The sequence below is a fragment of the Carassius auratus genome, unplaced genomic scaffold (genome assembly GCF_003368295.1).
Source record: "Carassius auratus strain Wakin unplaced genomic scaffold, ASM336829v1 scaf_tig00050428, whole genome shotgun sequence".
Lineage (NCBI taxonomy): Eukaryota > Metazoa > Chordata > Actinopteri > Cypriniformes > Cyprinidae > Carassius > Carassius auratus.
In genome coordinates this window covers 20203-32774 of record NW_020527157.1, presented here as the reverse complement: position 1 = coordinate 32774, position 12572 = coordinate 20203, and the positions used below count along the sequence as shown (strand labels likewise).

General features: G+C 38.8%; 1 protein-coding gene, 1 long non-coding RNA gene and 1 pseudogene across 2 annotated transcripts; 1 reads left to right on the top strand and 2 right to left on the bottom strand.

Annotated features, from left to right (window-relative positions):
* Positions 1-608: 608 nt before the first annotated feature.
* LOC113089585 (nuclear receptor subfamily 5 group A member 2-like) lies at positions 609-3254 on the bottom strand (annotated as a pseudogene).
* Positions 3255-4127: 873 nt separating this feature from the next.
* On the top strand, positions 4128-11824 carry LOC113089587 (uncharacterized). The gene is made up of 3 exons (XR_003286575.1): positions 4128-4240; positions 4323-4449; positions 11730-11824. It is a non-coding gene; the product is annotated as an uncharacterized LOC113089587 (long non-coding RNA).
* On the bottom strand, positions 7556-9902 carry LOC113089586 (heme-binding protein 2). The gene is made up of 8 exons (XM_026256060.1): positions 9810-9902; positions 9402-9461; positions 9225-9309; positions 8981-9101; positions 8419-8558; positions 8159-8322; positions 7956-8070; positions 7556-7854 (listed from the first exon to the last, which is right to left on the bottom strand). Coding segments are annotated over exons 1-7 (651 nt in total). The 5' UTR covers positions 9812-9902; the 3' UTR covers positions 7556-7854; positions 7956-7991.
* Positions 11825-12572: the final 748 nt, after the last annotated feature.

Sequence of the window (12572 nt, the reverse complement as noted above, 5' to 3'; positions counted from 1 at the left end):
ACACGCAGCCCCATGATTGGTCGATTATGTACAATACCTGCATGTTATTGGTCCAAACTGCTCTGGATGCTCTGTCCCTGTAATTTTACAGGGGTTATGGTATGGTTAGTTTTGGGCAGGGGTGTCCAAACTCGGTCATGGAGGGCCAATTTAGCTCCAAACCCAATTAAACACACTTAAACCAGATAATCAAGGTCTTATTAGGCTTTCAGAAACTTACAGGCAGGTCTGTTGTGAAAAGGTAGAGCTAACCTCTGCAGGACAGTGGCCTTCCAGGACTGCGTTCGGATACCCCCGTTTCTTGGGTTAGGGGTAGGATTTGTTTCCTTGGGAAGCAATGATGTTGTAAGACCAATAAAAGATGGTGATCCATAAACTTCATGAATAAATCGAGGCGAACAGCTCAGAGCAGCAGACACATTCATATTGGTTAGGGCTGCATGATATATCGCATGCGATATTTAATGCGCATATTGTCAGTAAAGTTGGTTCTGTAATCGGCGGTAAATCTCCATCATCTGTGTGCTTTCACATGGAGGATTTACTACACAGATCCGCTGTTCACTGACAAGCTGCACAAAACCACAATCATATTTTGCACAGCTTGTCAGTTTTACCACTTTATCGGGCAGCCCTAATACTGGTCTTTACAGCAGTGATACTGAATATTACACAAACACATAAAACAATATATCCAATGTATGTGCGATCATAGTGCGAACTCTTCTACCTTAAGCTCCTTAAATAGTGTGCTGTTTCTTGCCCACTCCACCAGTCCAAACAAAGTCTGGTCAGCCATTTTGCACATGATGCTGAAGGTGTTGAGGCGGTCATGTTTTCCTCGGCTGGCCTGTTCTCTTTGGAGGCTTGCTAACACCCGCGTGCAAAGCTGCTTCTCATCTGGGCTCAGCTTGTAGGAGCTCATTTAGGAAGCACGCACTAGGGGTCGGTGTTGAACTGGGAGTGAAGTTCTGTGCTGGAGTTGGGGTAGAACTTGGAGTTGAGGTTGGCGTGAGTGTAGGTGTGAAGAGAACAGTAGGAGAGATTGGAGCAGGGGGTGTCACAGAAGCAGGGCTGTAGCTAAAGGGGAGCTCTCGTTTCTCGGGAGGGTATCCGTGGAAGCTTTGATGGACCGTGGAATCTGGATAGCATAGTGTATGGAAAGGTAGGGCTGGGTCAGACAGTGTCCGCTCTCTGGCATGGTGCAGTCCAACAGCATGGGAAACTCAGACTGGCTCATACTGGGATGAAAGGGCTGAGGTGCATGATAGTGGTCGGAGCCAAGAGAAGCATGGGAGGGGTTGAGGACATGAAAATCCTGAGGCACAGCAGGTACCATTGCTTGTGGTCCCTCAATTTTGACACTGTAGGGGGCATTGTTTGTCTGGTGATAGGTCCCTCTTTGCTGTTTCGATTGCCTGTCCCGTCGGTACAGAGGTCCAAACTTGTTTCGCCCACCCCTCATCCTGTCCGCACGTACAGCTGTGACAAGTAATTACAATTAACTAAATCACACACTGTGTTCAAAAGAGCATTGTCCTCACAGTTCTAAATTATAGTTTCTCAAACCAGTTCCTGGAGGCACACCGAGGCACAACATTTTTCGAACTCTTCCTAATCAAACACACCTTCAGTTCATCTCATATTTCATAGAGACTCCAAGACCAGGAGTGGATGGGTACGGTAAGGTAGACATCCAAAATGTGCAGTGGCGACGGGGCTCCAGGACAGGTTTGAGAAGCATTGCTTTATTATAGTGGCGTCATTTTAATTTCTTTTTCTTTTTTTTCTTGCTTGCCTGCATATTACTTTATTCCCCTTACTGGGTCATCAAAGATAGCTATTGCACTGGTTTATGGTTTCAAAGGTAAGTGGGAACAGGACCAGAGCTATATCGGATGGCTAATTGGGAATATCGTACCATATCTCAGAGACAATAACTGCCCTTTTCCTTACATGCGTCTTCTTTTAAAGAACTGAAAGAATATCTACAAAGCAATGGAATCAGTGTTTGGGTTTGCATGCATACCTTCTTTCTTCATGCCAACAGCTAAACATTTCTGAAAGCGGCAGTAAGGACATCGTTTCCTCTGGGCTGGGTCCATTGGGCAGCATTGTGCATCTGCACACGTATAGCGCTTGTTATTCTGTACAGAGCGCTTAAAAAAGCCCTGGTGAGAATATTTGTCTTTAGTATTTAAGAATAATTTTAGAAATTTAAGAATGAAGAAAAAAATTAATAATTATAATATATATATATGAGAGAGAGAGAGAGAGAGACAGAGAGAGGAAATTAAAGCTACTACTGTGTACTTTTTACTTCCTGACTGACAGGAACAACTTACCTTACAGCTCTCACAGGTAAGTAGACCATAGTGATATCCTGACACCCTGTCACCACACACAGGACAGCCCTCTTTTTGAGTTGCCCTACCGTCTGGGTCTGGTTTTAACTCCTGAGCTATGGGACAGAACATTCATTGTAAATAGGAGTGTTAATGTATCTTTTGTCCACTTTCTTTCTTTGCCACCTTCAGGAAACAGCAAATGAAAATCAAGAAGCCTACTGTAAGATGATCGTCTAGAAGTAGACCAAAAGGTTATGCAGTTTAATGATCAGTCTATCTGATAAACCGGCGGAGTAGGCTATTATATCTCAAATAGGCTTAGTCTCTTATCACTCGACTGATTAAACAATGAGATAGAGGGCTTACATAATCCTTACGGTTTGATATTTTCAGCAGCAGTCAAAAGATAAATAAAATGACTTCTAAATCTTTTTTTTATTTTTTTATTGTTGAAGCGAATGTCAATTGAATGAAATCACAAATCTTTTTGATTCACATCTTCAGTATGCACACTAAACATGACTGAACTGTTCAGCACAATCAAATCGCATGACAAGATTTCTGAATATCGCTGAATATCTTATATCTTCTAATGGAAACTGAATAAGTCATTGACTTCAGATGTTTGCTATGCTCAAATGGATTACATTAGCAATTTATGCTATTGCTAAAGCCTCTAAAATCTCTAAGACCTGAAGTTCTACTTACATGTTGACGGTCCTTCTTGTGACGCAAGGTCCTGTGTGTAATCGGCAGAGTGGAGGGCCGTGGGCTGGGGGTGATCCAGGGGATAGTTTGAGATGTTCATGGTCCATAGGAGAGGGGTGGCATGGGTCACCGTAAGCTGTCATTCATAACTGTCCAGGCCTCCAGGACTCAGAGAAGGACAGAGAGGAAAACAGGCACAGACATAGGCTGTCTCAGAGATGGTGTAAAGGCCCTCAGTTGGACTTTGCTCCATACTGAGGGTAATAAACCTGAGACTGTCACACCTTCCCAACGAGCAAGATCTCATTCATGCAAGGTGCACTGCAGGAGCAGCATATATGGTTTATCAGACCAGTCCAACTACAGCCATGTGATTATCAAGTGTTTGGTAAACTCCAAGAAGCAGAACATAGAACTTTGATTTAAATGTATAGAAATAAGGCAGAGGACTGTAATGAGATTACTCTAGTGCTCAAATTTGCAACACGTAATATACTATGTTTTGCTATCTTTTATCAGCGTGAGGTTCCAGCACCTTTGGAATCAATTACAAAACAAGGAGTCTAGTTATGATGAAGGGAGCTGGTAAGGACAGTGATGTGGGGTCTGACGTGTAAAGCCATAAAACAGGTCAAGGGTCAGTGGTGTGGTCTAGTTTTTTTGTAGTACGTGCTAAAAAAAAAAGAAAAAAAAAAATCCCCTCCCAGCCTGTTGTGAGCATGCATGATGTAATTGGATATTGACTCCACTAGAGGGCCACCTTGGGGTTGACTGCAGGGGCTTACTGTCAGACTGTGGCATGCATGAGCAGGTTAGCAGTAAAATGAAAAATTCCCTTAGCAGTGCTGGGCAAACTGAAGGACAAGCCATGGGGTAGATAAAGATTCAATCGTCTGCCATTTGGTATCAAGTCTGCTAGTGAAGTTTTCCAGCAGGTCAATAATGAAGTGTTCGGAGACATAGGTGGTGGGTACATATTGTAGCTGATGATATGATTGTTACAGCTGCCACAGAACAAGAACAAAATGTCATTGTGTGTGTTTTTTTGCTCTCTCCATAATTTTAGCAACAATGTGAAATTCAACCCAGACAAGATCCAGGCCAAGATGAACAAAGTACATTTCATGGGCCATGTGATAACTCCACAGGGTGTGAAAGCAGATGCTGGCCAGATACAGGCAGTAGTAAGCATGCCAGCACCCACGGACAGACAAGCGCTGCAGTTTCTTTTGGGTATGATAAGATATCTTGAACCATTTATTCCAGGTGAGGTATCACTCTCGGCTCCTCTCAGACAGCTGTTGAGAAAGGACATTGCATTCCAGTGGCAACCAGAACACAACAGGGCACTTTCTGCACTCAAAACAGCACTGACCAACACACCAGTTCTCAGGTACTACGACCCCAACACAGCACTCACCATACAAACAGTAAATGTCCAATTGGACCATAATCCACTGGAGGCTATTTTCAGACAGCCACTGAGCAAAGCACCAGCCAGACTCCAGCATATGCTCTTATATCTACAGAAATATGACTTTATTGTCCAATACTGAGTCCCTCAATTCATCAGTTCTGGCCTGTCAAACACACTGTGGCTGGGCGAGATGGCTTATTGCTGGTATCAGGTAAAATCTTGATTCCCGAGTCAATGAGAACAGAGATGTTGCAGAAACTACATACCTCACGCCAATGAATACAGCAGGCAAGAGCACATGCCAGAAAATGTCTGTATTGGCCTGGAATGACCAAACACATAGAACAGATGGTTGAGATGTGTCCAACATGCCAACAGTTCCAGCCCTGGAACCAGAAAGATCCACTCATCTCTCATGAATACCCAGAGGCCCCCTGGTTAAAAAGTAGCTGCTGACATCTTTGAAATCAGAGGTCAGTTATTTCTACTGATTGTCGATTACATGTCAACGTTTCCTGAGGTGATGAATATCAGAGACAAGACAGTGCACTCAGTAATTCAAAAGATGAAAGCAGTGTATGCAAGGCATGGCATTCCAAAAGTGATGGTGTACGATCACATACCCTTTGCTAGCTATGAAATGAAGACATTTGCTGCAGAGCGTGGCATTAAGCTGACACGTATAATGTAAAGTTCCTGTGAGGTTTCAGCACTACTGCATGAACTGACTATGTATTTGCCTAGTCAAGGCTAATTAAGGTTAAGCATGTTTAAGTTTTGAACTGCTTATTGGACAAGATGTTTGCTGTAAGTAAGAAAAAAAAGTCCCTGTTACAAAGATTTTAAGATCTATATCCAGAGTTCATATATCCTGTCTGTAGAGTGTATTGTTGGGCTAGAATGCAGGGACTGCTTATGTTCTGTAACAAATATGTGGTTCTGAGTTATAATTCTCGGTGTAAGTAGACTTGGATACACTGCAATTGAAAAAACACTACACCCGTCCAGAACAGCACCTCATAAGCACCACCACACTCACTAATCAATGCTCTAAGTTTACTTTTATATTTAGGCGCACTTGTCCTGATTATTAAAAATAAATAAAAATTAGGAGCACAGAAAAAAATTCAGGAGTACTTTCTGAACAATAACAAAAATTTACCTTCCTGTTACAAGTAATATTGGACACTTTAAAGTGATTCACAGGGCATTTTTGGTAACTTATGTCAGATGCAAAATTGTATTATTAAAGTTTTTTTTTAATTTTTTTTTTTACCTAAGTTAAACAATGGAATAAGAATAATAAGTTACCGATCAAATAAAATCAGTATTAACAAAATAAATTTGGACTACAGAGGTGGCACAGAAGAACACAAAAGTAGCTTGTAGGTATTCACAGATATTTAATGAGGCTCAGAGGTTACATGTGTGCAATTAACTTTTAAAACATTCATGTTGAAAATAATGTTTCAATATAAAATTTTGAATATATATAATTTCATAATTTGAAAAGTTTCGTTCAGAAGTATCGTATCGAATCAACGATACTGCCTTGAAAATTATCGGTATCATATCGAAAACAAAATAAGTGCTACTGCCCATGGAGAGGGAGCGGGGTGTTTGCCGATAGAGCCTATTTACACTAAGTGAAAATAGCAGTATTTTAAGTGATATGCTATTTATTTACACTGAAGAGCTAGATTGTATTTATACTATGTTAAAATAGCAGAATATCCTGCTACTTTAACATAGTATAAATACAATCTAGCAATCAACTTATTGCAAATAGTGGCAATTATCTGCACCTCAGCATTGTAATACATTATAAAACATTATGCAATAATATCTTGATTTATTTCAAACAAATATATTGATTTAATTCAAATTATTAAATGGATGTCACCTAATTTGACAGAAGCCCTAGACCTACCCTAACCCTGCCTGATAATTTATTTTCAACTTTTTGATTATTTCCTTACTTTTTCTTAAAAAGAAATGCTTTTCTGATGTGATTTGAAATTTGAAAAGCGAGAGAAAAAAAGTTCGTCACAGGGCAGATCCAAACCCGAGTCGATCGCGTCAAAACAAATACAACAATACAAGCTTTAACATCTGCGCTACTGAATCTGAAGAGTTAAAGCGTTTTTATATAACACTGAATAATCCAATCACATGTTGCTGGGTGAAGCTGATGTCTCTGCCAACAAGGAGACCTGTTTGCACTTGGTGTAAATAGACACTCAGATTTTTAAAAAACTTTTTTTTTTCAACAGTTAAAACAGTTGCCCACAGAAATCCAATGGCTGGGTCATATTTTTTCTGTCTGGAAAATTGTGAAGAATGATTCCAAATCCCTCCCACAACTCTTGACACTAGGTGGCACTATAATGCACAATTTTACTCTCGACATAAGATCAGATCAATTGAATCAGTTCAGCACCTTTTTTTTTTTTTTAGTAATTTTAAAAAATAAACATGAATAATCTAATTACAGTTGTCCCTGAATATTAATTTATGTTTTGTATCAGATTTGGTACATCAAGTTTTTTTTTTGGCCTTTATGGTTATACTTGTGAGCATTGAGAAAGTGGAGAGCACAGGAGAAGAAAAACACAGTAGGCTACATTTTATTTAGAAGCAATTGCAATTAGGTACACTTTTTTATATCCATGGCCAGAAAGTAAGAGGAAATAGTTTGTAAAGCAAATGAACTGATATATATTTTAGTGGTTACTTTATATCCCACGTCTAAGTAATAAAAGATTTAAATTCTTCACAAGTCAATATTCACGAGTCAGTAGATTCAATTGTGAGTGGTTGATCATCTTGCAATTCAGAATTTATATACTATCAACTACATTTTGTGAAAATTGGCATGAAGGTAGTGCAACCATAAGTGTTCACTGGCTTCTGTGCAAATAAACCTTTTACCATTGGTCATTAACTGCATCCATCACATCAAGTCTGTCAAATGTAAATTTAGCCAGTTTTCAACCAGCAGGTTAGATATTAATATAAACATAAACGTAATTTAATCATATGACCCATAATTTGTAAAGAAACATTTCAATAAATCACAAGATCTGATTTTTATTTTTATTTAATTTTTTTTTAAACAAATGTTTATAACACATGCTTATAGACCAAATATCATCCCTTGGAGGTTGACATTTGTTTGACATATGCCAGTTTTCTTTCTTTTTTTAATGTTGTCTACTAAACCAAACCCAACTCTTTTACAGTATATGTGCTAATGGTTTAATACGGTGCTAAATATGTATCCTATACTCAGTAAAAAAAAAAAACTAAACAAAAAGACCATGTGAGGCAGTTTAACATGCTATGACTACAGGAGTACATGTAGTTCTGCACTCTGTGGCTCTGAAAAAGAAATCACAAATAAATGTATAGTCAGACATTAGACAGTTTTCTTGTTATTAATATGAAAATAATTCATTTTCTTATTTAAATGAATAATTTACCTTTAAAAGACTTGTTTGAGATGAAGCTCAGAGAAATTATCCACTCCTAGGACACACAGGCTCACCCTTAACAATATACCAGGCCTCATTGTGTCTGTTCATAATCTTCATCGGGCTGAAAAACACACAAACAGAATACAATAAACAAACAATGACTGAAATCAGAGAGCGTTGCAGGCAGAAAGGAGGTAAGCTAAGTGCACCTGTTATAGCCAACATTATAGTGGTACTCTGTCTCATAAGTAGCTTGTACATTGTCCAGCGATGTTTTCAGACTATCAGACTGTGATTTGGCCACAAGTGACACCATCCAGCCCCCGTAACTCTTGACATATACTTTCATATCTGGAGTGTCTGTTAAGTGTACCTACAAATAAAGAGCAGGAACAAGTTTATATATATATATATATATATATAAATATTCAGTTAAATAGAAATCACAGAAAATATCAGTGAGACCCACAGAGGAATCAGTAGGTTTGGGTGGATTGGCCTGGTATTTGGAGGGCAGGAGGAAGCTGAGACCATAGACTGATGACTGCCACATGCTCGCATTCTCATTGACTTTAATGAGGACTGGTGCAGTCATGTCAATCTTTGCACCTAGAAAATAAGAGTTATAATTTGATTATAAGGATAAATTTGAAGTTTTTTTTTTTTTTTTTTTTTTACTTCTAATGAACATTAAATGTTTTCTTCATTTCATTTGCATGTTTTAATATTTGTCATGCTATTTCAGTTCATTACAGGACACTGGATAGCTTAACCGTTTAATGCACTTTGTTATTGTTCCGGTTACTTTCTGAAGGAAAGCACATTTACAAAATGTTGCAAAATTTGGACTCGCTGACATGGCTTATTTTACTATGTCTTCATCTGAAGAAAGAAAGTTCTACATCTGGGATGCAGGAGGATGAATAAATAATGAGAAAATCTTTTTTTTTTTTTTTTTAAGTCCCTCACAGGTTTTAATATCCTTGAGAACATTTGGTCCTCCACAATGTTTGAGCCCCAGACAAACTCACCGGCCTCATTTTCTCCGGTGATGTATTTATAAAGTTTCCTGAATGCTCTTGAAGTTGCAACTTCCATGAAATAGGATTCAGCTTCTGTGGTCACCCACTTAGCAGCTTCATAATGGCGTACCTGAAGGAATAGATCACTTCATCTCATTACCATGATCTGTTTCAACTTGTCTTTTTTTTTTAGATTTTTGAGAAATTTTGAGATTTCTTTACTCTTTCATGTTTGTGCAGTCCTGTATCTCACCTCGTAACCATCTCCTTCACACACCAAGTCAAACAGAAAGCACTCTTTGGTCTCTGTGCAGTAACTGGATTCGCTTGTGGAGTCCCTGAGAGATGCACACACAATACATTCAGATTGAGCTTTGCACAACAATGCAAATAAGATCCCAGTGGCAAGAGAAGTTAAAACGAATCTCACCCAACTCTTCCGTGTACTGCCACTGCAAAGAGCAGCAAGATCAATCCTTTCAAACAAATCCTTAAAAACATTAAAAACAGAAAAAAATGAGGTTACTTTTAGGGAACTCTAGCAGTAGTCATTTTGGTAGCACTTTATTTTACAGTCCTGTTCCTCATGTACATACTATGTACTTTTTGAACTATGTAATAACTAGGTACTAACCCTGAACCTACCCCTAAACCTAAGCCTACCCCATGTAGTTACCAGAACTTTCTTAGATATATACACTGTAAGAACACTATAGAAGTACACTGTAAGTACACATTAGTACACGTACTGTAAAATCAAGTGCAACCGTCATTTTTATGGTGCTGCTGTGGTTTATTCTGTACAGCTGTGTAAGAGAGTAAAAGCTTCAGTACTTACATGTTGTAGAATGTTGTATCTTGAAGCTGTGCAGAGATGAAGTATGCACATACACGCCTGCAATCTGTTATTTATACATGCAACGTTATGAAATCTGTCCCCTCCTTCAAGACACGCCCCAACTCCGCAGTCATGTAAGCATGTTAAATAAGAGTTTGTCTTATCCACCAGGGACAGTATTTCATCTTTTTTATTCATTTATTTATTATTTGATTATCAAATAGCCATGTCTATCCATTCAATCTTAAAGTAATGATTCTAAAAAATGTGCTGTTGTTCTAAAAGTGGTCTAAATAACTTTTTTTATTACATTATAAAGAACAATTTGTGGAATGAAAAGGTTTCATGAATGTAAAAGGTTTTTCATGAATACCTATAAAGAAAAAATATTTTTAAGAGTGTACAGTATACTGACAGACACACTTTTATACGTGTACAACATTAATTACAGCTCAGCATTGCTTTTATTTTTATGCGATGGTGTGTTTGTGATTATTTACTGGGAAAACTAAATTGGCTTTTTAAGGGTAGATGGGGGTCTCATGAGGTTGTTACACAATAACTTCTGGATTCCATTCAGAACTAAACTGTATCTTAATGCATGACATTCGATCAATATGGTCACTCTGTCAATGACATATCAAAGCTCTGATGTAAAATAAGCAAACAGGACCTTTGACCGCTGACTGACCACAGCTCTGTTCACTGTGTGCAGTAGTGAATGTGACAGTCATCCAGATGCTTAAGTAGGCTAAATGTCAAAATTGCTTACCTTTTTTTTAGAGTAGAAGAGGGATATTATTTCAGGTGACCAACTGCAACTGAAGCCTTTGATAAATGGACAGAAGTTGTTATTGATCATATAGACAGTACAATAAATGCAAATATGTTGCCATTTTTGTTTTAATATCTCTTCAAGGACATCTTATCAAGTAATGTTTTAATACATAATTATTTATGGATGCATAGTTTGAAATAAGAGATCATTAGATCATTAAAATGTTGTTTTGTCAGGGTAAATAATAATAAAAAGTGATTAAAAATGATTTAAAATAAAGGTTATAGTCTGAAAGTAAAATAATTTAACTTTCAGACCATAACTTCTGTGTTTTTTGGGTGAAGCAAAATCCTTTGAGACCCAGAATTGTGTTTTTTCATTTCATGTCCACGTGGAGATTATATCTCTTTATGTTCAATTCAGGATAAATTCAAAGGTTTCGCTCTTTGTCTCCTGAAAAGTTCTGGTGCTCTCTGATATCTTTTGTTTAGGGTTTTGTAATGGTTGTACAAGTGTTGGGTGTAGCTGGGTGTCTTGTTTCATGCATTCTTCACTAAACATGAAAAAAGTTCTCTAAACATCTGGTATGATTTATCATTGATGCAGTTACGCAAAGACAATATTATGCAAAATTATGATATAACAGCAAAGATAAACTGCTCATAAATCATCCACATTTATTCCAGATCATTTTGAACTTGACACATTAATAGTAGGTTTAACACACTGTTTGTAATTTCCCCCATGAGATGTTCCCGAAATCTTCATTCGGAAAAGTATTAGAGTTCACCGTGCAACTCTTATGTGTGTTTGACAGTTGTTATGCAAGACTGACATAACAGCAGATATGTTTTATTCACCAGGAGTTGTCTGCTTTTTCTTCTTAAGTGCCTGTATTTGTTGTGTGAAGTGCACAACAGAGGATTATAGAGAAATATGAACTTTGAATAAAAAAATAGAACATTTTGAAAGCTGAAAAGTCAAACTGATTAGTTGGAATAATTTAAAGGAATCATCTGCTTATGCCTTTATACATTGGTTACTTCGAGTGAATTATATTTTATATGATGTTTCATTCAAAGCAACTTCATTCAAAGTGATGTCAGCGGTTTGACTGATATTTTCTGCTTCCTCGTCCTCAGGTGCTGCTGTCAGTCTCTTCTTCAATGTCATCTAGAATGAGCCTTCCGGATCCCCGCCTCCACCTCGGTCGCAATCTGCTCCACCCTGGCCCTCCTGGTCCTCCCTGTAGCCCCGGCTCATCGGCTCTCTGTCCCAGCCTTGGGCTCCTCCACCACATGCGCCGCAGCCATCAGTCGGACCCCTGGAGTTGTCAGCCCATCCTCCACAATGGCTCCTCCCTCCGTCGGCTCCACCCATGGGCCACTATCATGGCTGTGACCTGGGTCTCGTCTGGCTCCTCTTTCTGCTCTGGTTCCCACCTGTCGTCTCCCGGGCTCCTCCCTCTGTCATCACCACCCTGGACTCTGTTAGCCGTCCTCCTGGGAGTCTGTCCTCCACTGGAACCTAAACCTGTCTGGTCTGCCTGCCAACCGTTTGCCTTCCCGTCACCATCCCACATCCACTCCTTTGTCCTCCTCCTAAGTCCCCCTCTGTCCCTCCCCCTTTCTCCATGGCACGAGGACGCGCCTTCCGGGAGGGAAGTTGATTGTGGACTGTTGATTTTGGTTTCTCCCTGGATTTGTTTCTTACATCATGCATCATTTTGCTTGTCAAACCATTCATTCTAAACTAGTTGTGTGTATTACTTGTGTATTGTGATGTTTTTATCATCTGTTTGCATTCTCATTCTGATGCCAGCCATTCACTGCAGAGGATCCAATGATGTTCAAGTGATGTAATGCCAAATTTCTCCAAATCTGATGAAGAAACATACTCAACTACATCTTGGATGCCCTGAGGGTGAGTACAATTTCAGCTATTTCAGATTTTTAAGGTAAAATATTCCTTTAATATAATTTGTA

Bases quoted from the DNA above. Each gene is read 5' to 3' on its own strand.
- LOC113089586 (XM_026256060.1), bottom strand. The intron at 9,102-9,224 runs GTGAGATACAGG...CTATTCCTTCAG, and splicing joins GTGAAGGAGATGGTTACGAG to GTACGCCATTATGAAGCTGC. The intron at 8,323-8,418 runs GTGGGTCTCACT...CTTTATTTGTAG, and splicing joins CCAAACCTACTGATTCCTCT to GTACACTTAACAGACACTCC.